This window comes from Plectropomus leopardus, chromosome 13 (genome assembly GCF_008729295.1).
Source record: "Plectropomus leopardus isolate mb chromosome 13, YSFRI_Pleo_2.0, whole genome shotgun sequence".
In the NCBI taxonomy this organism is placed as follows: Eukaryota; Metazoa; Chordata; class Actinopteri; order Perciformes; family Serranidae; genus Plectropomus; species Plectropomus leopardus.
This window is the reverse complement of record NC_056475.1, coordinates 25,421,943-25,443,870: the sequence shown is the minus strand read 5'-3', so window position 1 is coordinate 25,443,870 and position 21,928 is coordinate 25,421,943. Positions and strand designations below refer to the sequence as shown.

At 41.7% G+C, this 21,928-nt stretch overlaps 1 protein-coding gene across 1 annotated transcript; it reads left to right on the top strand.

Annotated features, from left to right (window-relative positions):
• Positions 1-504: 504 nt before the first annotated feature.
• brwd3 (bromodomain and WD repeat domain containing 3) lies at positions 505-20,208 on the top strand. The gene is made up of 40 exons (XM_042498856.1): positions 505-640; positions 820-878; positions 982-1,011; positions 1,199-1,258; positions 3,032-3,182; positions 3,353-3,451; positions 3,574-3,734; positions 4,159-4,380; positions 5,153-5,253; positions 5,370-5,440; positions 5,610-5,710; positions 6,551-6,591; positions 6,676-6,780; positions 6,868-7,018; positions 7,114-7,248; positions 7,333-7,461; positions 7,755-7,980; positions 8,079-8,219; positions 8,801-8,981; positions 9,102-9,195; positions 9,300-9,470; positions 9,568-9,641; positions 9,721-9,913; positions 10,013-10,123; positions 10,206-10,313; positions 12,252-12,376; positions 12,471-12,553; positions 12,645-12,756; positions 12,945-13,006; positions 14,440-14,595; positions 14,676-14,796; positions 14,904-15,029; positions 15,785-15,860; positions 15,972-16,022; positions 16,134-16,277; positions 16,447-16,599; positions 16,708-16,877; positions 17,203-17,291; positions 18,451-18,588; positions 19,313-20,208. Exons 1-40 carry the CDS (start codon positions 607-609, stop codon positions 20,125-20,127), a joined length of 5,370 nt encoding a protein of 1,789 aa, XP_042354790.1. The 5' UTR covers positions 505-606; the 3' UTR covers positions 20,128-20,208.
• The last annotated feature ends 1,720 nt before the right edge of the window (positions 20,209-21,928 follow it).

Genomic DNA, 21,928 nt, shown 5'->3' with positions numbered 1-21,928 from the left:
ACTGGTGTAGGTTACCGTTAGGTTGTTTTTAATGTCTGTTTATGAAAACATGTTAGTTTGGTCTATAGGTCCCTACTTGGTGCATTCCTTCAAATTGTATGACTGTTACTTAACTAAGCAATATTGTGTTAATCATAGGGTAAAACTGATTCTGAGGGCCACATAGGTAGATTTTTTGAGGGACTTTGTTGTGAGGGGTCCTTCTTTAGCTTTAAAAAAAAAAAAAAAAAAAAAAGACAACCTCTGCCTTCGGGTTCACAAAGGATTTTTTATTTTATCTAATTTATCTAATTATTATTATCATTAATATTATATATAATAACTATTATTATTGTTATTTTAGTCTGTCTGAAATATTAGGGTTGAAAGGAATATTTAAACATTTACTTATTTCGATAAAGAAAACACACCGTGCAGACAGTACCGCAAACTGTCACTGGAGGGCGCTAACACAAAGCACCAGGTGGTCAGGGAACAACTTGAGAAAGCAGGAGGCCATTCACTAGCCTGTTTTAGCTTCACCCACCTAGCTACTGCTAGCTACCCGGCGGCTAACGAGCAAGCTAAAACATCAGTTTGTCTTAATGTCGCCCGCCTTATCAAGTGATGGCAAGAGAACAGTGTTCACAAACCGAAGCTGGTGAGTGCCGGGCGTCCTTTAAATCCGTGACAAAACATTTAGCATTCACACAGTTTGCAGTTGTGTGTGAGCTAGCGAGCTAAGTACCCTGAGAGTGCAACCCGAGGCTAGCTATCGTTAGCTCGGCTCAATAGCAACAATAGTTAATACCACGCTAATACAGCTGTCTTTATTTTCAGAACTGTATTACCTCATTGCCAGATTTCTGCAGTCTGGACCTTGTAAAAAAGCAGCACAGGTAACAGCCTGAAATAAACAAGATATTAACTCATATCGGTTTTAAATCGCCTAGATAAGTAGCTGGTGCTAGCAGCTAACGCTAAGTGTCTGTCTGTTGTTAGATCCTGATTGGGGAGCTGGAGGAGTATGAGGTAGGTTCAGCTGGACCTTTCTGTGTTTATTCTCGTGTGTGGTTTCCGTACAGATGCCTACATGTCCGCTTTTGGGCAACTTTTCAGTAATTTTGGCTGGTGTCAGATAAATGAGCGTGTAGCCGAGCCCGGGACGGTACCGGCCGTTTTGTGCTATCTCTAAGAGCTTGTTTTTTTAAAACTTTAGTTGGTCCCTCAGCGATGGAGTTGGGACGGGAAGAAATACAAACGGACCTTCCAAGACTGGGTGAGTGTAAATTGTCATGATTAACTTTTTAATCAAAGGAAGCGTCTATATTAGTCGACAGTTGCTTCTCAGCTGATGTGTAAATTTTTTACCACAATTATTCACCCAGAGTCGTCGCGGCGGTAATGTGTTTATTATTATTTTATTCATTTAAACATTTATATTAGTACAGGCCCGTTGGTAAATAACTATATATGTGCTTTGCTTTTGTGTGGGTTAGTGGGAGGAGAGTAGAGACAGGGGTGGGTACTGATTGGCTGAGACAGACCCACAGAGCTGTCAGTCTTCTGTCGGAGCCAATGCAATCACAGTTGTCTTTGCGAGCGAACCAGAGGAATCGTAGGAGACTGTTTTGATTGGCTGTGAGCTTCCCTGACCCTCCTTTTTTTAATCTTCCTGCTCCCTCCCTCTCTCATGATTGTTTTTCAAGTAGCTGCATATCAGATAAGCGAGTATAAACAAGACGAGGAAAAGAAAACAAAAAATACGAGTAATTTTTATATTCTGTTAATTGTAATACTAAAATCATGTTATCTTATATTGCTACAATTACTGTATTATATCACTTAAACTCATCCTGTACCTTTTTAAAGCTTCCTGATATATTTAATACTGTATTCTTTTCTATGTTATAGCTGTATTACATATTATGTTTTATTGCTACCTTTAACCTTACATTATGTCTCATATTCCCCAATATTATTATAGAATTTATTGTACTACACTATGGTATGTTAACATATCATGGTTTCTGATTTTTGTATAATATAGAAAATATTTACTGTGCATTTCATTATTTATACAGACAAACACAAAGACAGTGTCATTATTTTATCATAGCATCACACCATTAACCTACACCTACTCACTCTAAAGCTATTAATCTCTACTGCTGGCTCATTACCTTGCAGTTTTTATGTCCATACTGTTAGATGGAAAGATTTATTGGACAATCCTAAAATACACATGAAACTGTTTCACCTGAAGACAGTTATCACATACATCAGTTTGTAGAGGTTTAATTACACAATAAAGCCATGGGCTGGCCGTATAATGGTATTCTCGTATAGTTGTTTTTCTTTTTTTTTTAATCCTTATTTTAATTTAATATTATCTATTATTTTCTTTCTCTATTAATCTGCACTATTGCTGTTGTTGTGCTGCTGTAAAAAAACAATTTTCTCTTCTGGGCATTAATAAAGGTTTATCTTATCTTACCTCCTCTTTTGATGAAGTTGGGAGTTATATGTGTGACTGAACATCTGTTGATTTTTTTTTTTTAGGATTTTTTAACTTTAATTACAGAAAGATATTTTTTTTCATTACACTGTCTAGTTTAAAGACAATGTTGTGTTTCAGTCTCACATATGGAGAGGCACAGAGAGACAAAATTTAAACTAGTTTAGATGCCTGCTGACATTTAAATTTTCACACTAAGAAAATTTTAGCTGGTGTTTAGATGTATTGTTACAATACTTAACATACTTATTGTCACAATAATTTAAAAAAAATGTTGTGTCATTGCATAACAAAATGACAATCAGCTGATATACAGTTAGTTTAAAGAAATCATTTTTAAATGTGGTGCTGTCTTTTATTGAACACTGGCACCTGTTCAATCCATTTCAAAAGCTGGAGTTAAATGTCCTTTTAATTATGTTCTGGCATTTTCAGATATTGTAACAGAGGTGACAGTGTTTTAGTGTTTGTTTTTTAAATTCTACTAAAGTCTTTGCTGTATTACTTTGTAAAATCTGTTTGTGATCCCTGCAGATGATTCTGAACCAGCACATTCCTGCAGACTATCTGCTCCGGGTTTGTCAGCAGATAGGCCCACTTATAGAGAAGGAAATCCCACCTAGTGTTCCTGGAGTCCAAACACTTCTGGGGCTTGGAAGACAGTCCCTGCTTCGTACCACCAAAAGTAAGCATTTCACTCCCAACCATCACAGATATTCCCTTCTGTGCTTAAAGACAGTCTACAGAGCAATACTGTTTTGAGATTTATTGTGTCTGTGTGGTTTGTTTATCTGTTTCCAAATCACTACTTATTCACTTAACATAATTAAAAAAAAATTTACCTGTGTAATTCAGGTTGTAGCCACAAAGTATGCAGAGGCTCAGCTGTCGCTGCACTCCACCGGGGACGTCCACCAGAACCTCCAGTCAGCAATGGACATCCTCCCAATGTTGGTGTGTGGAACTTTTTATTATTATTTAAACCCATAAAGAGGACTAAACGCTCCTAGGCCAGTTAAGTCTGCTTTATCACTGTGTTTTATCCACTAATCATTGCTGTGTGTCTTCTCAACAAGTGTCCATCATGGGTGCTCGCCAGGCCACAGGCACGGCTCGTTTCGGCCAGGCCCTGCCGTCTTCCTCCTACCAACACATGAAGATACACAAACGTATCCTCGGCCACCTTTCCTCAGTCTACTGTGTAGCCTTTGACCGCACTGGCCGGCGGATATTTACGGTGAGGGATGATTTCTTATTCAGATGATTAAAGCAACAAATCTTTGTCTGTAGTGTCTCAGTAATTGTGTTTCTGTCTGTTTGAAATTGAGCAAGTTTTGTTTTCAGATGCATTCATGTGACAAATTAATTTTTAGTCTCTTAGTTCAGAATCTGCTGTCGAAACACATTTCATTTCACTTCATTGGGTTTTTCATAGCCAGACAGGTGGCAAAATAAGCCAACTAACCACGAAAAAATTCAGATCGTGTCTAATTTAATGAGTAATACACAACATTAAATACTTGTTAATGAAAGCAAGACATCTGGGAGCTGTTGCTGCGTCATTTAGCATCTGAATAGCTGAACTGCCGTGTAGAACAGGCTCAGCTAAACTAGAACCTGCTGATGTTTAAAACACGTTGCTGATGTTTTATGTGTTTCAGGGTTCTGATGACTGCCTGGTGAAGATCTGGGCCACAGATGACGGCCGGCTCCTTGCAACACTCCGCGGCCACTCAGCTGAGATCTGTGACATGGCAGTCAACCACGAGAATACGCTCATTGCCTCAGCTAGCTGTGACAAAACCATCAGACTGTGGTGTCTGCGTACCTGTGCACCTATCACTGTCCTGCAGGCCCACGCTGCCTCCATCACATCCATACAGGTGAGACTGATGCATTTTAAACAAATATGCAAAGCTTTGTCTCAGTTTCCCTAAAAAAAAAAAAAAAGATAATCCTGAGATCATGCACCATAATACAAGTGTTCACTTTAGTTCCCAAAGTCTTATATTAACCATATCACCTACAGTGCCTTGCAAAAGTATTTACTCACCTTGGCCTTTTCACTACTTTATTGCATTAAAACCTGGAATTGAAATAGATTTTGCACTGCTTCAGAACTTTGTCTTTGACCTGTTTGGAGAGCTCTTTGGTCGTCATGGTGCCACTCACTTGGTGGAAAACCTTGCCTAGTGGTGCTGCAGTCTCCTTTCAGAACAGATGTATACAATATAAGATCATGTGACACTTAGGTTAAACACAGGTGGACTTTATTTGACAAATTGTGTGACTTTTGAAGGTGATAGGTAGCTCCAGGTCTTACTTAGGGGTGTCATAGCAAAGGGCGTGAATACATATGCACTCAACATTTTTCATGACCTAATTTTTCAGAATTTTGTACAACTTTCTTTTTTTTCACTTCACCAATTTTGACTATTTTGTGTGGCTCCATTAAAAAAAACCCCAATTAAAATCAATATGAATTTCAGGTTTTAATGCAAAAAAATAGGAAAAACGTCAAGGTGGGGTGAATAGTTTTGCAAGGCACTGTCAATTTTCTGCATGTTGTTCTGCACCATGTCAACTCTCCTACTGTACAAAATATTTATCCTTTCTCACCCATGACTAACCAACACCGACTTGCTCTCTGCTTAGTTTTGTCCTGCTATCAAAGGAACAACACGATACCTGGCCTCCACCGGTGCAGACGGCATGGTGTGTTTCTGGAAGTGGCACTCGGTCAGCATGAAATTCAAGTAAGTGTTTGCAACATTTTTGAAGCTTTCTTTTTTAGCTCCTCCATTTCTTAGTTCTTCTAAAGTTGCTACTTTTCATGGAAAAACTAGTGTTTGTGTTCCTCCTCTTTCCTCAGCGATCAACCAGTCAAGTTTGTTGAGCGGTCGCGTCCAGGAGTTCAGGTCTCTACGTCCTCCTTCAGTAGTGGTGAGTGCCCGATTACACTTTATTCTCCAGATATGCTTGTCCTAAGCCGCTGGCGGCAGATACAGTTAACTTATATAAATAGTGAACAAAAAGCTTTGGATGTTTGGATATTGTTCTTGACTGGATGTGTCCTTGCTACTTCATTTCATTCTGTGTTTACTGTTGATAGGTGGCATGTTCATGGCTACCGGAGGCACTGATCATTTGATCAGAGTCTACTACCTTGGTGCTGAAACTCCCATGAAGGTCTCTGAGATGGACGCACACACAGTAAGACACAAAATGCAGTAGCTGCATCATTCTTGCCTCCTTCTATCAGTTCTATACATATCATTTGATAAAGTGCTGTGTCTCAATTCAGATACTTGATGCACTTACATGTAATACACCGCGCACACATGCACTTAACATAGTGCACACATTTCGACAGGGAAGTGCTTTCGCTAATCAAACATGGCTGTTGAGCAATTACCAGAAATCTCAGTTGGACAGCTTCCTCTATTTGTAACTGGACACAAATCTTCCTTATTTCCACGGATAGCAAAGGCAAGACCCCGTACTCTGCCTCTGATTGGCTCCCCTTGATATTCTTACCTTAATCAATCTCACCTCTCATGCCTAAATCTAACCAATCCATCCAACACAGGCAACGAGGAATAACCAATCAGAGGTAGATAAGGGCAGGTTAGGCCTAGAAAGCATTATTATCAACATTTGACAAACAATTGTCACTTGCCAAAATATGATTGTATGTATCTAACGTCAACACCTGTTAATAAAATGTGCCGCTTTTAGCTAGTTAGCAAGCTAACGTAACATTTGTGTTATCATTCGTGGTATTAAATTGTTACAGAATTTACCCAACAAACAAAGAGATGGCTTCTGCCCAACAATAGTATAGTGGTAGTGAGAAATACACATGCGTAACTTCACTTACATTTGAACAATATTTCCACGGTCCCTCCTCAAAGTGCACTGCATTTTGCCATATTTCTAAGCGTAAACACGCTTTTTTAAAACTGAAAATAGGAAGTAAAAGTACAGAAGTATGTGATTGTAGACACAGCCAATGGCTCTGTAAGTCAACCATGTTTGTTTTCCTGTTTTTAGGACAAAGTTGTAGTCGTCCAGTTTAGCAATAACAGTGACAGGTGAGTGTGTTTGCTTAAATCGTAGTTTTCAACTTTTTTTGTGGTTTTCGGGCCTCTGACAATTCAGCGTGTGTTTGTTTCCAGCCTGAGGTTCGTGAGTGGCAGTCGTGATGGCACAGCCAGAATCTGGCATTACCAGCAACAGGAATGGAAGAGTGTCACTTTAGACATTGCTGCCAGGCTGCCTGGGTAAGAGAGTGAGTGAGCAGTGAGAGTTTCGTGATATATTCGTAAACTGCTTAGTGTTTCATGTGTGACGGGGTTTTTTTTCTCCAGGAGTGCTGTCACCAGTGGGGATGATAAAACCAAGCTGATGGTGACGATGGTGGCCTGGGACCGTGCAGACAGCACCGTCATCACAGCAGTATCAAACTACCTGCTCAAAGTGTGGAGCACAACCACTGGACAGCTGCTGCATGTGTTATCTGTGAGGAGCTGAAGCTTTTTCCAAGCAAAAATGTATCAAAACAGCTGTTTTTGACCAACTGATCGCCCTGAGTGTATGTTCTTTCTCTTCTCAAGGGTCATGACGACGAGGTGTTTGTGCTGGAGGCTCACCCATTTGACTCCCGCATCATGCTATCTGCGGGCCACGATGGCAACATTTACATGTGGGACCTGACCAAAGGAGCCAAGATCCGCAACTACTTCAACATGGTAGCTGATGAACGATGAAAAACAGCTGCTATTTGTGTTTTCTTTACACGATCATTGACTTCATATTGAAATGTTTCTTTCCAGATTGAAGGGCAGGGCCACGGTGCTATTTATGACTGCAAGTTCTCAGCTGATGGGCAGCATTTCGCCTGTACTGACTCACACGGCCATTTGCTCATCTTTGGCTTCGGCTGCAGCAGACCGTACGAGAAGGTAACGGCACATAACTGCAGATTAAAACATATTTACAGTTCAAACTAGAGGAACAGCATTTAGAACCTTGTGGTTACACATACTGTTCTTTAATCATAAGACCTGAATTTAAGCCAAGGGGTCCCCACGGATCTGGAGTCTGATATTTTGTAGGGAAGATTGCTAATAACCACAAAGAAAGCTCTCTTGTAAATAACACTGTGTCCTAATTTGCCCTTTGGAGTGGGACAGGCAAGCAGCAGCTCTTTATACTTGATTAAAAACAACAAAAACATGCTCTTGATTTTCTCCAGATTCCCGACCAGATGTTCTTCCACACGGACTACCGACCTCTTATTCGTGACTCTAATAACTACGTGCTGGACGAGCAGACGCAGCAAGCCCCACACCTCATGCCTCCGCCCTTCCTGGTGGATGTCGATGGAAACCCTCATCCTCCTCATTACCAGCGCCTGGTGCCAGGAAGAGAGAACTGCAAGGAGGATCAGCTAATACCCCAGCTAGGATACATGGCTAACAGTAAAACCTGCTCCCTTGTTACTCGCACCATTCAGAACGCTTGCACAGCTTATATGTAACTGACAGTTTGACCCATGATCTGCCTTTCTGCCGCTCAGGTGACGGAGAGTTGGTTGAGCAGGTACTTGGCCAGCAGACGGCAGAAAACAGAGAAAGCATACTGGACAATCTCATCCGACAGTTGCAGAATGAGCAGGACCAGCGTCAGAACGCAGACGAGCAGGTTGCAGAGGCAGAGGGTAAGTTTTACTTTACATTATGTCAACACATTTTACAGCGATTTTGTGTTTAGCTGTTGGTTTATCTAGCTAGTTCAATTTTCCTCAAATTGTACCTGTAAAAGTCTGAGATTTATTGTAAAGCTGTGAGCATCAACATTGTTTACTCTTGTATCCAATACTATATGTTTTGGATACTTAATGTTAAATTGTTAAAGGTTCTGTAAGGTAACTTTCAGAAAATCCTTGTTATTAGTGACACATCTCCCAAACGGTAACATGACAGGATACTGAAATGCAGCTCAGATTAAGTCAGTACAAACCCTCAGTGCTAAGTGAGGGTCTGTTTCCGGGCCGACGTCCGTGGACTCATCCTGCATCTTTCATGTAGAAATCAGTTCTCAGGCTGTTAGAGGCAACTGAGAAAGTGTGGGAAGGTCTCAGTTTAAGTAACGTTACCATCTGTTCACTCATTGACCAAAACAACAAAATCATAAATACATGTAAAAAGATACAAACAGAACCTGTAAGTGTTGTTAACTTATTTTCTTTTGTCTGTATTTCCCAACATAATGTCGTGACAAATGTCTCGTTATTGTTAGTGGGTGAGGAAGCAGCGGTGGAGGCCTCCTCTCCGGCTGCTGAACCACGCAGAACAGGGCAGGTGGACGGGGTGTGGCAGATGCAGCATAATGCTCTGCGAAGTCAAGTGGCCACCGAGAGGGACCTGCTGGCCTGGAGCCGTAGAGTTATGGTCAATGAAGTGCCACAAGCGATATCCAGGTGAGGCAAAACAAGAGAATTTCATAAAGTGAAAGGATATTACAGAGCAGACAGGTGATGGTGATATTTTCAAATAAACATTCTTTAGTAATTCATGATGTCATTTTTTTTTAAAATCAGAGTTTTGGAGGAGTGCAGACAAGCCAAAGGCGACATGGAATGTTCTCTATACAATGCAGAGAGGAGGAAGAAACCAGTAACCTGCGCACCCAAGGTTCACTGCTCTTCACTTCAGTTGTTTACACACATTTAAAACTACTATCTGTGCCATTTCATTCCTGCTCTCTTCATTTGCCACCCTCCTTTCATACTTTGTAGAGCGATCCGCTGACTTCTCGCCTGCGCTCCCTGCGGCCCACCAAGAAAAAACAGCAGCGCCATGCCTATCAGACCCGCTCAGCTCAAGTCCGCCGCTCTTGGAACAGAAGTCGAAATACCAGCAACCGACGTAACTCCGACAGCCAGATGGAGTCTGACAGTGATGGAAACGTACGCTCCATCTCTGTACTCCACAAACATGATGTGAAGCGCTGTCTGTTAACTACCATTTATAACAGTGAAGGTGCCTTCTGTCTTTTGTCGACAGGCTGCAGCACAAGCGGAGCAGAGCGAAGCCTCCTCTGATGGTGAAACTCAGTGGCAGAGTGAAAGCAGCTCCAGGTGAATATCTCTGGCTGAGCAGTGTTTTTAACATGAAGTCACAATTGCTCAACTAACAGCACCCCTCTTTCTTTCGCAGTGACTCCTCCAGTGAGTATTCTGATTGGACAGCTGACGCCGGGATCAACCTCCAGCCGCCGAAGCGACCAACCAGGAGGCCCGTACAGCCCCAAGGTTACAGCAGCTCTGAGGAGGAAGAGGGTGATGGCAAGGCAAAGGAGGCCAAGAAAAGGGACAGTGAGAAAAGGAAGAAGCCCAAGGAAACCAAACAGGTATTCTAACATGACCTACAGCTCTTTTACTCACAGTGAAAACATGTCTTGATCACACAGTAGTCTCGAAATCACTTTTTTCTTATTAAATACACGTAGAAACCCACATCCTCTCTGGCTGGACTCGATGCAGAGGAATGGCTGCCACCATCATGGATAATGGAGACCATCCCACACCGCTCTCCTTTTGTCCCACAAATGGGAGATGAGGTAAGTAGCACCAAGCTCATACCCAGCAGAAAAAGTTCTGACATCACTTGCTTTCAATCATGATTTTCTGGTCCCCCTCCAGCTTATCTACTTCAAACAAGGCCATCAGGCCTACGTCCGGGCTGTCCGCAGGGCCAAGGCCTACAGCATCAACCCTCAGAAACAGCCGTGGAACAGACTTGACCTCAGGGTGAGACGCAGTTTTATTTTAAGTTCCTCTGCTTTAACTCTTAAAGACTCATCTCTGTTATTCAAAATGACGTATTACCTTACATACAACCTTTGCTGCCTTAAAATGACTTGGATGTAACTTGATACCTTTGCCTCATTTAGCATGTGCAGATCTATGAATATGCACATGGGCCCTGCCTTATCCGCTCACCTGCAGTGCAGGTGTACCTGCTCACCGTCGACTCAGCTCATCAAACACACAAACCCTGTTATAGCTAACACAAGCTTTCTGCTTAACTGCATTATTCAACTGAAAAGCTGTTGTGAAAGTGAAACTCAGCTTGCAAAATACAGCCTCTCCTCCAATATCCCTCGTTTTCCCATAGGGTTGTACGAATGATATAGAAAGCAACACCTCACAAGGTGACAGATTCCATAGTTTTATGAGTTTTGTCAGCCTACCACAATCAAAACATCTGCTGCTACAAACTGGTAAAGTGCTGTTCAAATACATGTACCATTCAGTCATTCATTTAACAAACTGAATTGTAGTAACTCTGGTGATCCTCTGAGTTCTAGTGCCACCACCAGGTCAAAATTTCAGTATATCCAGTACTTTGTCTTTAATAACAAATGCAAAAGTAATGACTTTACAACCAGCCTGCTATGCTCAGTGCTAATTATCATATGTCAGCATGCTTTGATGCTAAACCAAGGTGATGAACATAAACATGTTACCCGCTAAACATCAGCATGATAGCATTATCATTGTTAGCATGTTAGCTGATGTTAGCATTTAGTTGAAAGCACAGCTGGGCCTGTAAGTACAGTATCACTGAGCCGCTAGCATGACTGCAGATTCTTAAGGGCAATCCATGCCAAGAGCGATAACTGCAGAGTCCACACCACAACTATAACAACAACCGCAGTGCCAAATGACATAGTTGCGATCATGTTCAGAGTGATTTGATAAATAATAAAAGCCCTCAAAACTGAGATTATACATCTCAGCTGGAGCGCACACTTGTTACAATTTTTTTTTTATCATGAGAGAGGATGCTCACATCAGTATAGTCATCATTCATGGTGTGGATGGCCCTTCAGTCTTGTCAGGTGAGCATTGGAATGGGCGGATGAAGTGAGTTTTAACATGGCATGATAGTTGGCACTGTGTCTGCTGCTTGAAGCATCTGCCACACAGCTGTTGTTTTTGGCTTCTTGCACAATCATTGCAGAATGGTATAGAAAAAAGAAAAGGTCACTGGGGTCGTTGTGAATAAAAACAACTCGTGGACAACAGCAAGAGTCTTGAATCTGTATTCAGCACTAATCACCACTTATATAACTTTTTCTCAAATGAACTATAACCACATATTCTATTAAACGTGTCATGAGTATACCCCCGCTTGCATGAGGAAAAAAGTAACGCCTGCAGACTTACTCCATGCCACACAAGATGTTTTGATCCTGCGTGGATCTTGATTAGGTCAGATGTTTAAAAAAAATGAAACCAGCTATATTTAAACATAACGCACACCAACAGGCTGACGAGCTCTATGGTGGCAGGGTTGGTTAACCATCTGAACCACTAAGGGTGGTAAAACAATTGACATTCAACAATTAAATAAATTACATAGAAAAAGTACATGTGGAAAGAAACACAGTGATTTCAAGACCACAACATCGGCCTCCACATATCTGTTTTTCCTCTCACTTTCTTTTCTTTCCCTATGAACTGTTTTTCTGTCTACTTTTCAATGTATTTTCCATGTAATTTATTATAATTTTTTTTTTTTATTAATAGCCTTGCATTTCCGTGATGTGCGCATTACTGCCCTTTTATACCCCAGTGTGCAGCATAGCTTTAACACATTCTCATTTTTCTTTGTGAAAAGTTCTTTTCTTCATCTTTATCCAGAGCCTTACCTATTTTGTGTTTTCTCCTGTCCCCCTTCAGGACCAGGAATCTGTGAAGGTGGTTGGGATTAAATATGAAGTGGGACCTCCCACCCTATGCTGCCTAAAACTGGCTTTCTTGGACCCAGTCTCAGGGAAGATGACCAATGAGTCTTTCTCGTTAAAGTAAGCATTTATAAAATGTATGTGCAGTACAAGATGATAACAGGTAATTGAAGCATGTGCGTTTAATTCAATTTTTCACTCCCTCTCTCTTAAGGTATCATGACATGCCTGATGTCATAGATTTTCTGGTACTGCAGCAGTTTTACAACGAGGCTAAAGAACACAACTGGCAGCCAGGTGAGAATTTTGAAGTTATGTGTCATGTCCATTGTTGTTTTCTACTGCCTTTCATTATTGTTTTAACTTGCCTTCACTTGGCTCTCTTCAGGTATGAGATTCCGCAGCATCATTGATGACGCCTGGTGGTTCGGCTCTGTGGAAGCCCAGGAGCCTCTGCAGCCAGAGTATCCAGACAGCCTGTTCCAGTGCTACGCAGTAAAGTACGTCTGTGTCTCTGATGGAGTGCTCTACTCCACCATAATATATCAGCGGTGCTCTCTGTCAATATCATTTTCTTCCGTGCTGGCCCGATGTCATGTTTCATTAAAGTTACATCAAATAAGCGATTGTGATCTCACACACAGTGTGGTTTCATAACTTAATAATGTTTTTTTCCCTTGTTATTCAGGTGGGATAATGGTGAGCGGGAGAAAATGAGTCCCTGGGACATGGAGCCTATTCCTGAGGAAGGTCAGTACTATTAATATGAGAATCCCACCTTGTTATTGCTGCAGTTTTTAATGTGACGGTTCGTTAGATTGCAGATAAAATGTGCAAAAGATTTAACAAAGTTTAAAACATGATTGTACACCATAACAACCGCAGAAGAATATATAAAACATACTGTTATGTATAGATTTTCTATTCAGATGTGTTATAATCAATTTATTAATGTCATGAAAATGGCATTTAATCATAATCTATTTCCTGTCATTGAATTTGTTGTCAAGTAACATTTAAGTCCATTTAAAAGCCTCATCTTTCAAAAATGCAGTGGTTGTGAATGAGGCTGTGTACCAAAACAAAACAAAAACAAAATTACATCTCTCCTGTTCACTCTCATGGCCTCACTAGAAATCGCTGGAAGCTAAATGTGAGAAGGTGTCCAGAAACTGCAAACATTATCAATAGACCAGTCAATATCTATGAAAGAAAAGAAAATGAGAATTCCAAAACATATATTAAATAAATAGACAAAAAAATATATTTTAAATACTGTGATTAAAACACAAAACACCACAAATATTTTTTTCATCAAATAATTTTGTTTCTTCTGGAAAGCTTTGGTTTTTCATGAATTTCAGGGATTTTTAACATCTTTTTTAAATTGCATTTTTTTTCCCCGTCATCTTCAAAACTTCACTTACTGATTAGTGATTTTATACCTGGTTACTGGCATAGCCTCATTTCTTTACCAACGTTTGATTTCATTTCTAAATGTTGTTTGTGTGTTGTTTCTTGTTTAACAGAAAATACCTGTATTGGTTACAAAATCATTACGTGATGAAATGTTTTTGTGTAAACATTAATTGCACACCGCAGGTGAAAATCAGTAGATCTTAAACACTCTGGACTTCACATATTGCTAAAGCGAGAAACAGTTTATACTTTACTTACCATAAAGATGGCAGTGTGGTTCATTATTTTAGCATTTTATTATAGGGCCAAGTAAGATATTGTTGAACAGTTAACATTTGGGAAGTGTTGGTATCAAAGGAACTTGATTTTAATTTGAATCCACTTGCTGTTCCTTTTCAAGTGGTATTGTTTCCTTCAATATGATTATGCAGCCAAGTAGTCCATTAATATTTTAAGTGTAACAGGCTGTCAATCACATAAAAACATGTGCAGATTTATTCTCCCTTTTTATTTCAACGGCAGAATGGAGGAAATAAAAAGCCTTTTTGTGTCTTAAACATGGATAAGTTTGTGTTTTTATTACAATCCAGGCTTGAGATCAAACTAAGATGTTTTTCTTTAGAAAATATGAACATTAGCTACCAAGGTTATTTTGGAAGAATAGAGTTAATAAATCAGGTTTGTAGCTTATAAATATCTTGTAATTCATCATAGTTTTGAGAAACCGACTAAATACATTTTCTGACATTTTGTGGCTCTATCAGCTGCGTTGCCGGAACAGGTGGGTGACGGCGTGGAGGTGGCAGAGGAGGAGCTGAAGGCGTTGCTTTACACACCTCAGGAAGGAGAATGGGGTGCTCACACACGAGATGAAGACTGCGAGAGAGTCATCCACGGCATCGATCAGCTTCTTACACTGGGTAGGCCACTGTTTGTTTCGGGGAAAACTCTCACCTAGGTGGTCTCTGCAGTGTTTGATCTCATTTCTGTCTGTCCACAGATGTAGCCAAGGCATTTGCGTTTCCAGTTAGTCTGCAGGACTACCCTCTGTACTGCACTGCGGTGGCTTACCCCACTGACCTCAGCACCATCCGCAAACGACTGGAGAACCGCTTCTACAGGTGACGAGCACACTTACTCTCAAACTTTTAGTCCTCGCCATAAAGTCAAAGCCCGGATGCAGAAGTGTCGATGTTTGAGCTTGATGTGCGGATGTCCTCTGCTGCAGGCGGATCTCTGCGTTAATGTGGGAGGTGCGCTACATTGAACACAATGCTCGCACTTTTAACGAACCCCAGAGCCCCATTGTAGCAACTGCCAAGGTGGTGACTGATGTTCTCCTGCGCTACATCGGGTAAGACTCCACGCAGTTCATGTTTAGCCACCTCGCTGACACAGGCTTAACTGCGAGTACGTTTACACACATGCTAATATTTCACTCCTATTTCAAATATGACAATATTTCAAATCTGATGTCGCTCATGTTAACTTCATTTTCTGTTTAGATGTCTGATATAGGCCCTATTTTGAATTTTTGCGTTTTCTGTTTGAGACGTGTAGGATATTATTTAGGTTTTAATAGCACTTTTTGGACATGTATACAGCACTTTGGGACTAGTGTCTAAATTGGGGTTTTTACTGAAGTTTGCAAAACACGGCCTTTTTCCTGTTTAGAGTTGGCTCTGTACATAAATTCATAAATTCTTTGTACACAAGCCAACTTGCCAACAGTTTTGGAAGGTAGTGGTGTAGAGATGTATGCCCCCATAAAGCTCACGTTTCTCACTGGAAGGAAAGTCACACCTATTTCTAAACATTATGAAAGTCTTGGATGTCAACAGATTTTTGGGTTTACACAAATATCACAACGCCAAAGGAGTGAAAGAAGGAAAACTGGAAAAAACAGCGCTTCCACTTTTCCATATTTTGACTTTGTAAAGGACGTGTGAAGGCTCTAATCGGCGTATGCATGGCTTCATCAGTGTTAGTGGAATGTGTGTTTTTATTAGCCATGTAAACAGCTTAGTAGGCATATTGTCTTTTTTGGGAACAAGGACAAAAACTGGAAACTAAGTCACAGGTGATACCTTTGCCCTCTGTCTCCTTCAGGGACCAGAGCTGCACAGACATCTTGGATCTGTATCACAAACTGAAGTCTGAGGTCAGCAGTGGAGGAGAAGCTGAGGTGAGACAGTTGGGTTTCGTGAAGTGTTTTTGTTTACGCTGTGATGACTTTTCTTAAGATGAATGTTTTTGCTGCAAATAGTCATTTGGTTTTGTTTGTGTTCCTCTGCAGGCGGAGCTGGATGTGGACTCTGATACCCCAGGAACATCTACAGGACATCGGGTAAGAAGGACCAGAGTCCAGTGTCCCACAACATCCCACCTAAGACAGTCACTGACTTAAAGTCATCTGCAGCAGCTGCAGTCTTACTTAATTTCATTTTCTTGCTGCCAGGGAGCCGACCAGAATCCCAAAAAGCGTGGTGTGGTCCTGGATGTGAAATTCTGGCGAGGTCAATGCAAAGAGCTGATGCGCCGAATGATGGCCTCACCAGATTCAGAGCCGTTCAGGCAGCCCGTGGACCTCTTTGAGTATCCGGTAAAATAATCTAGAGCAACTGTTACTTGCAGTTATAAGAATCGTGAGACCAGAAAACACTTTATACAACTTAACATAGTATTTAGAAATATACACCAAAGTATATGTAAGTAAAAACAGAAGCCTCTGTGTACATCAACATTTCTCCTCTCTACCTTTGTTTGTTCAGGACTATCGAGACATCATTGACACTCCCATGGATCTGGCTACAGTGTCAGAGACGCTGGTTGCAGGGAATTACGAAAACCCGATGGAGTTTGCCAAAGACGTGCGGCTCATTTTTAGCAACTCCAAAGCATACACACCAAACAAGAAATCACAGGTGCAGTAGCCTCGCTGGGGTTAAAAACATACTGCAACAATATCTGTGCAAAGTCTGACAAAGTAGTCGTCTTGTAGGTTAAGTCTGACTTTGTCGTTTCATGTCTAGATCTACACCATGACCCTCAGCTTGTCGGCCTTCTTTGAAAAAAACATAATCTCCATTATCTCCGACCACAAGTCTGCAATTCAGAACGAGAGGCGGACTCGTCAGAGACTCAGTTACAGGAACAGAATGCACAACGGAGGAAGCTCCCCGCCTGATAGTCCATCCCCCAGGTGATGAGTCTCACTCACAAAGCTGTCACTTGACACTCCTCATGATCAAATGATCTCTTTCATTCCAGTGTACACACAGTGTCTGCAGCTCCTGAATTATCTCAGACGTGCAGTTTTAAACTCACGGCCTGTTTCAATCTTTACATTCAGCTTTAGATACACTATAAATATAGTTTTTGTTGTTGTGTAATCTGAAAAGTAAGTCCTGATCTAAAGCTATCGTAAAGCATTGGATTTAAGCATGAAAGTTGCAGGCACTTTGCTATTATATATAGTAGTTAATAAGTCTAAAATGTCTTTTTTTCTGTTTTTTTCAAATGTCTAGCCCTAAAGGGAAGCACAAGCCAGGGAAGATGTCAAAGCCAAAAAAATCCCAGACCTCAACGAAGAATCGTTCTCAGAGATCACATCAGGGTAGGACCGCACTATTGTGGCTTAAAGGGAAGATTTGAATGTTTTGAAGTGGGCTTGTATGAGGTACCTATCCATAGTTGGTGTTTTACCTACAGTAGATGGCAGGTAGCACATCCAAAGTAAAGAGAAACCGACATAGTACCACAACTGATGCTAAGCAATGTACTGCTGTGGAGGGTGGCAGCAGAAAAATGCATTTTGGCCACCTTAAAAAAAATTTGTCACTTTATAAGTGCATGTTATGTTGAGAATATTTTCACTGCTTTAGTTTGTTCTGTTTATTCCAAATGAACAAAAAAGCCAATAAATAATTTGGAAAAAGAAAAAACAATTCTGCAGGAAACTGAAGCCGTTATATGAATATTCATATTCATATGGTGGCATTGTTCTCTTCAAAGCCACCAGACTCCAGTGACAAAACCAGTAATTTTACCTCACAGAACACAGGAGCTGCTGGTCTACTGCTGCTTTGATCAGTTAGTTAGTTGTGTTGTTGTGTGACTTTGGTGAATCCGAACAAACCCAACAAACAAACTAACTGGACTTATCAGTGATAGACCAGCAGCTTCTGTGTTCTGCGAGGTAAAATTACTTGTTTTGTTAAAGGAGTTCGGCTGTAAAGAGAGCTTAGATTTCAGTTCCCCTTCGGAGAGGACTGTCTGACAGCATCACACAAACGTATCTCATACAAACCCACTTTAAAATAATTTGAATGATCCAGTTAAGGTTTTTTCAGTTCCTCGTTCTGTGCAGGATCTTGCTATTAACTGCTGTTGGAAGCAATGTTGGGGAAGTAAAAAAAAAAAAAATTACTCTTCCAAAACTGTAATTGCATTAATGTGGTCATTAACTCGCAGGATTTGCTGCCGTGAAGGACTGATTTGTATCTGCTGTTATCAAAGCATTTTATTATGTGTCATGATTCAGTGTTTCACCGTTGTGTTCCCTAATATAAATCTGACTATAGAAAATTTAATACAATTCTTTTATAGATACAGTACTGACCTTTAAATTCAGCATGCTGTAGGAAACAGTAGTTACATGTGTAAGACCTTTAACTATCTTATTACTGAAGATCAGATGCAATGCATTATGCTGCGGATGTACTGTGAGAAGTAATTTGGTTACAGTTCTGATTAGCCATCTGTTGATGTTTTAGCTCAGAAAAGCAGCAGTGTAGCAGAGGAGGAGGAGGACATGCAGCCTTCTTCCCCAAGTTCAGGGACGAGCAGCGAGAGCAGAAACCAAGGGCCGCATCGGGTGACCCGCAGCCAGGCGACTCCAGTGAAAAAATCAGGTATGACGACAAAAATGTGTTTTCATTTTAAAGCGGCCTAAAAGTTATGCCTGGAACACTGCATGCATGAGCAGCGCGTGCCGCAACCTCACTGAATTGCAGCGTGTTGCACGCTCACGGTGTCCACACTGGCATCTTTGCGGCTGTGACGTTTCTGCATGGCTGCCTGCCGCCACAAGTTCTGTATTTTTACATTTATAAGCACAAATTACACTCATTTATGCAGTCGTTCAAGCTCCTGCATTGTCAACAACATGGTCCTGCAGATTTTTCACGTAAAATGCCTTGTGTCAACAACTGAAAGGATTCTGTCATCAGAGACATTGTCAGAGGGCTTTTATTTTGAAACAGAACCAGCAAAGGTTGAGTTAGACAGATGTTTGTATTTCCTCATCTCTGTGACAGATTAAGACATTAAAACTGTCATAAAAGGTGGTATAGAGTCACTATAATTATCAAAACTCCAATTTTACCATCTATTTCTGCTGACAAGCCGAAAAAATCAGCGAGCCATCGCTTCTCCAGATGTGCTGCGGCTGACAGGCAACTAGGTAACTAGCGCTTGAGCACGCAGGGAGTGTAGCTGCTCTGACTTGTTAACACGGGTGCTGAAAAAAAAACAAAAAACAACAGGTTCCGTGACACTCATGCACTGCTCAAGTAGGCAGTGTGTTCCAGGCGTCATGGTGCAGAAATGAACTGTCGTCTTCTTGTGTTGCATCAGGGCACCAGCGTAACCCGCATCTGAGTAACGGCTCCAGACAGCACCACAGGCAAGAAGCGCCGCAGTCTGACGATGACAATGAGGAGGAGGAGGAGGAGGAGGCGGCTGCGTCCGGATCCAACAGCTCCTCCTCGGAATCATCCTCCAGCTCATCATCCTCCTCTTCCTCATCATCGTCGGACAGCGAGAACAGCTCTGAGTCTGAGATGGAGAAGTACGTGGAAGGGGGAGATCACGACTACAGCAAAGCCCCCTGCCTATCAGTACGCCTCTCAGCTAAGGGCAAGGTGGCGGCCTCAGGGAAAAGGAAACACAAAGGAAGCGAGGAAGTAGCACAGAGACCTAAAAGAGCACGAGTGCAGCTGCCGGTAGCAGAGGAGGAGGAAGAGGAAGAGGAGGAGGATGATGAAGAAGAAGAAGAGGAGGAGGAAGAGGAGACCCAGCAGCAACCGGTGGATGTACAACAAGAAGAGGATGAGGGAGGGGAGGAGGAGGAGGAGGAGGAGGAGGAAGAGGAGGAGCCCGAGGAGGAGGAGGAACCTGAGGAGGAGGATGATGATGACGAGGACAACTCTGAAGAGGTGCAGAGAAGGCCTGCAGCAGCAACTAGCAGTCCGAGAGGCGCCCAGTGCAAGTCTCGGCGGGTCAACACGCGTAACCAGGGCCGCAGGACAGTTCTGTACAGGGACGACTCGGAGGATGATGGCCACGGGTCGAAGGAGGACCCTCTCAACCTGGGCAGGTCCCGCTCAGGACGGGTACGCCGCATGACTGAGAAAGCCCGTGTCAGCCACCTCATGGGCTGGGGTCACTGACACGTCGCCCCCCCCTTTTCAAACCTCAAATTAAAAAAAACTCAAACGTGACTAATACTTCAGGGATTTTTTTTTCTTTCATTTTTGTACAAGTGTATATATAATATAATATATATTATATATATATATATATATGATGTTTCTTTTTATCTGAGACTGCTTATGACTCTCAAACTGATAGCTGGTGCTCATGATGTGTTGCCAAGGAGTTTGTTTCCCTGGTCGACAGAGCCACTGTTCAACACGGACACTCTCCAACTCACCTCGGCCTTACTGCTCGCTGGAGGAGCCTTTAACACACCGCACTCCTCCTCCTCTTGTGCGTTCCACATCCAGTACTAAACACTATACCTTTCCTCCTTCTCCTTCCCCTCACGACTTTTCCTACTCCTGGTCACCAAAGAAGGATGCGGAGATGCCAAAAAATGGTGCTCATGTTTTATTTTCTCAACGAGTAATTTAACAAAACTGGTCACTAGTTCAGTCATGACCGCCGTGTGCAGTATCACTCAAGGTTACTGATGTCAACTCTTTTGGTACCTGGTCTTTTCCTCACAACCACAAGCCTTAGTTTCCAGAGCTCATTCAGATTTAGTTCTATGTGTGGCTCGGGTCAAGACAAGTGTAGTTTGGGCGCTAGCAATACTTAAGAATCAGAGTGACTTCAGTAGAATATAGTACTACAGTAATATCCCAGCTCCTACAGCTCCGTGTCAACTTAACGTCTCTGGCCTGTGAATGTTAAATGTTTCCCTGCTTCTCTTTTGGTGGTGTTAACTGTTTTGCCGCTCTTCGATTTTGTTATTTAGTAAGAATTGGGTGCTTTTTTCTTCTTTTTTTTGAAGGGAAAAAGTGATTTCCTGGGGTAAGAAAGCCACTGCATCCTGTTTGTTTTTGTACTCCCTGATGGATCATCCATTTATGTTTGCTTCCATCACCTTCTCCTAGCCTGGTGAGGCCATCCTGATGACGTGAGCGCAGCATTCTGTTTCTCTCTCTGTATCAGGCTGAACTCTTTGCCTCCCTGAATACTTTCAATGTGCACTAAATGCCCTCAGCCCATCCTAACACTCCCAATCCTACTACACAAATATGTTGTTTCGTTAGTAAGTCGATCTAAAAAATACAATTTTCTGAGATCTACCATTTGTATGTGACCATAGGCTGCATATAAAGATGGACCTTGCGTCCAGACCTGCCCCTGCTATGCTCAAGTGAAGCCAAAAAACCCTCGATATTGGCCCCTGCCATCTTGTGCTGGCGACATCTTTGGAAGCCAGAATCTGCGCGGTACAAATTTCAGCAGTGGAGGAGTTCCCGCCAAAACACCAGCCCGAACATCGACGAGCAGCGCTATTGAATGCGAGCACTCAGATTGGCATACACAGCTATCAGCCAACATGTAAAAATCACCTTTTTATAGAATTAAATAACTCATTAAAAACAAACTATTAGAAAAACAAACATCAGGGTGATGAGAACTACCTTTAATGATAGAAACCATCTCTGGGAAAAATGTATTTGACGTGTACTTTGGGTTTTTAGTTTAGCCCATGTACCTCTCACTACCATAGTGTGGGTGGGCTTAATGGCCTGTATTGCAGCCAGCCTCAATCGTACTGATTTTCTGAGTGAAACAGAATTTTGAGCTCACGTCATCAGAAAGGTCTAACCAGGTAAACTTCCTCCACCAAGCATGTGCAAAGGGGTCCCTGTCTCTTCCATAGAAATATTTATTTTTTTTATTATAAGGTTCCTTTCAACTTTTTTATACGTTAATAGTGACGAGGAAGAGGAAGTA

Bases quoted from the DNA above. Each gene is read 5' to 3' on its own strand.
- brwd3 (XM_042498856.1), top strand. From the start codon at position 607: ATGGCAAGAGAACAGTGTTCACAAACCGAAGCTG. The intron at 8,982-9,101 runs GTGAGGCAAAAC...TTTTAAAATCAG, and splicing joins GTGCCACAAGCGATATCCAG to AGTTTTGGAGGAGTGCAGAC. The intron at 9,471-9,567 runs GTACGCTCCATC...TTTTGTCGACAG, and splicing joins AGTCTGACAGTGATGGAAAC to GCTGCAGCACAAGCGGAGCA.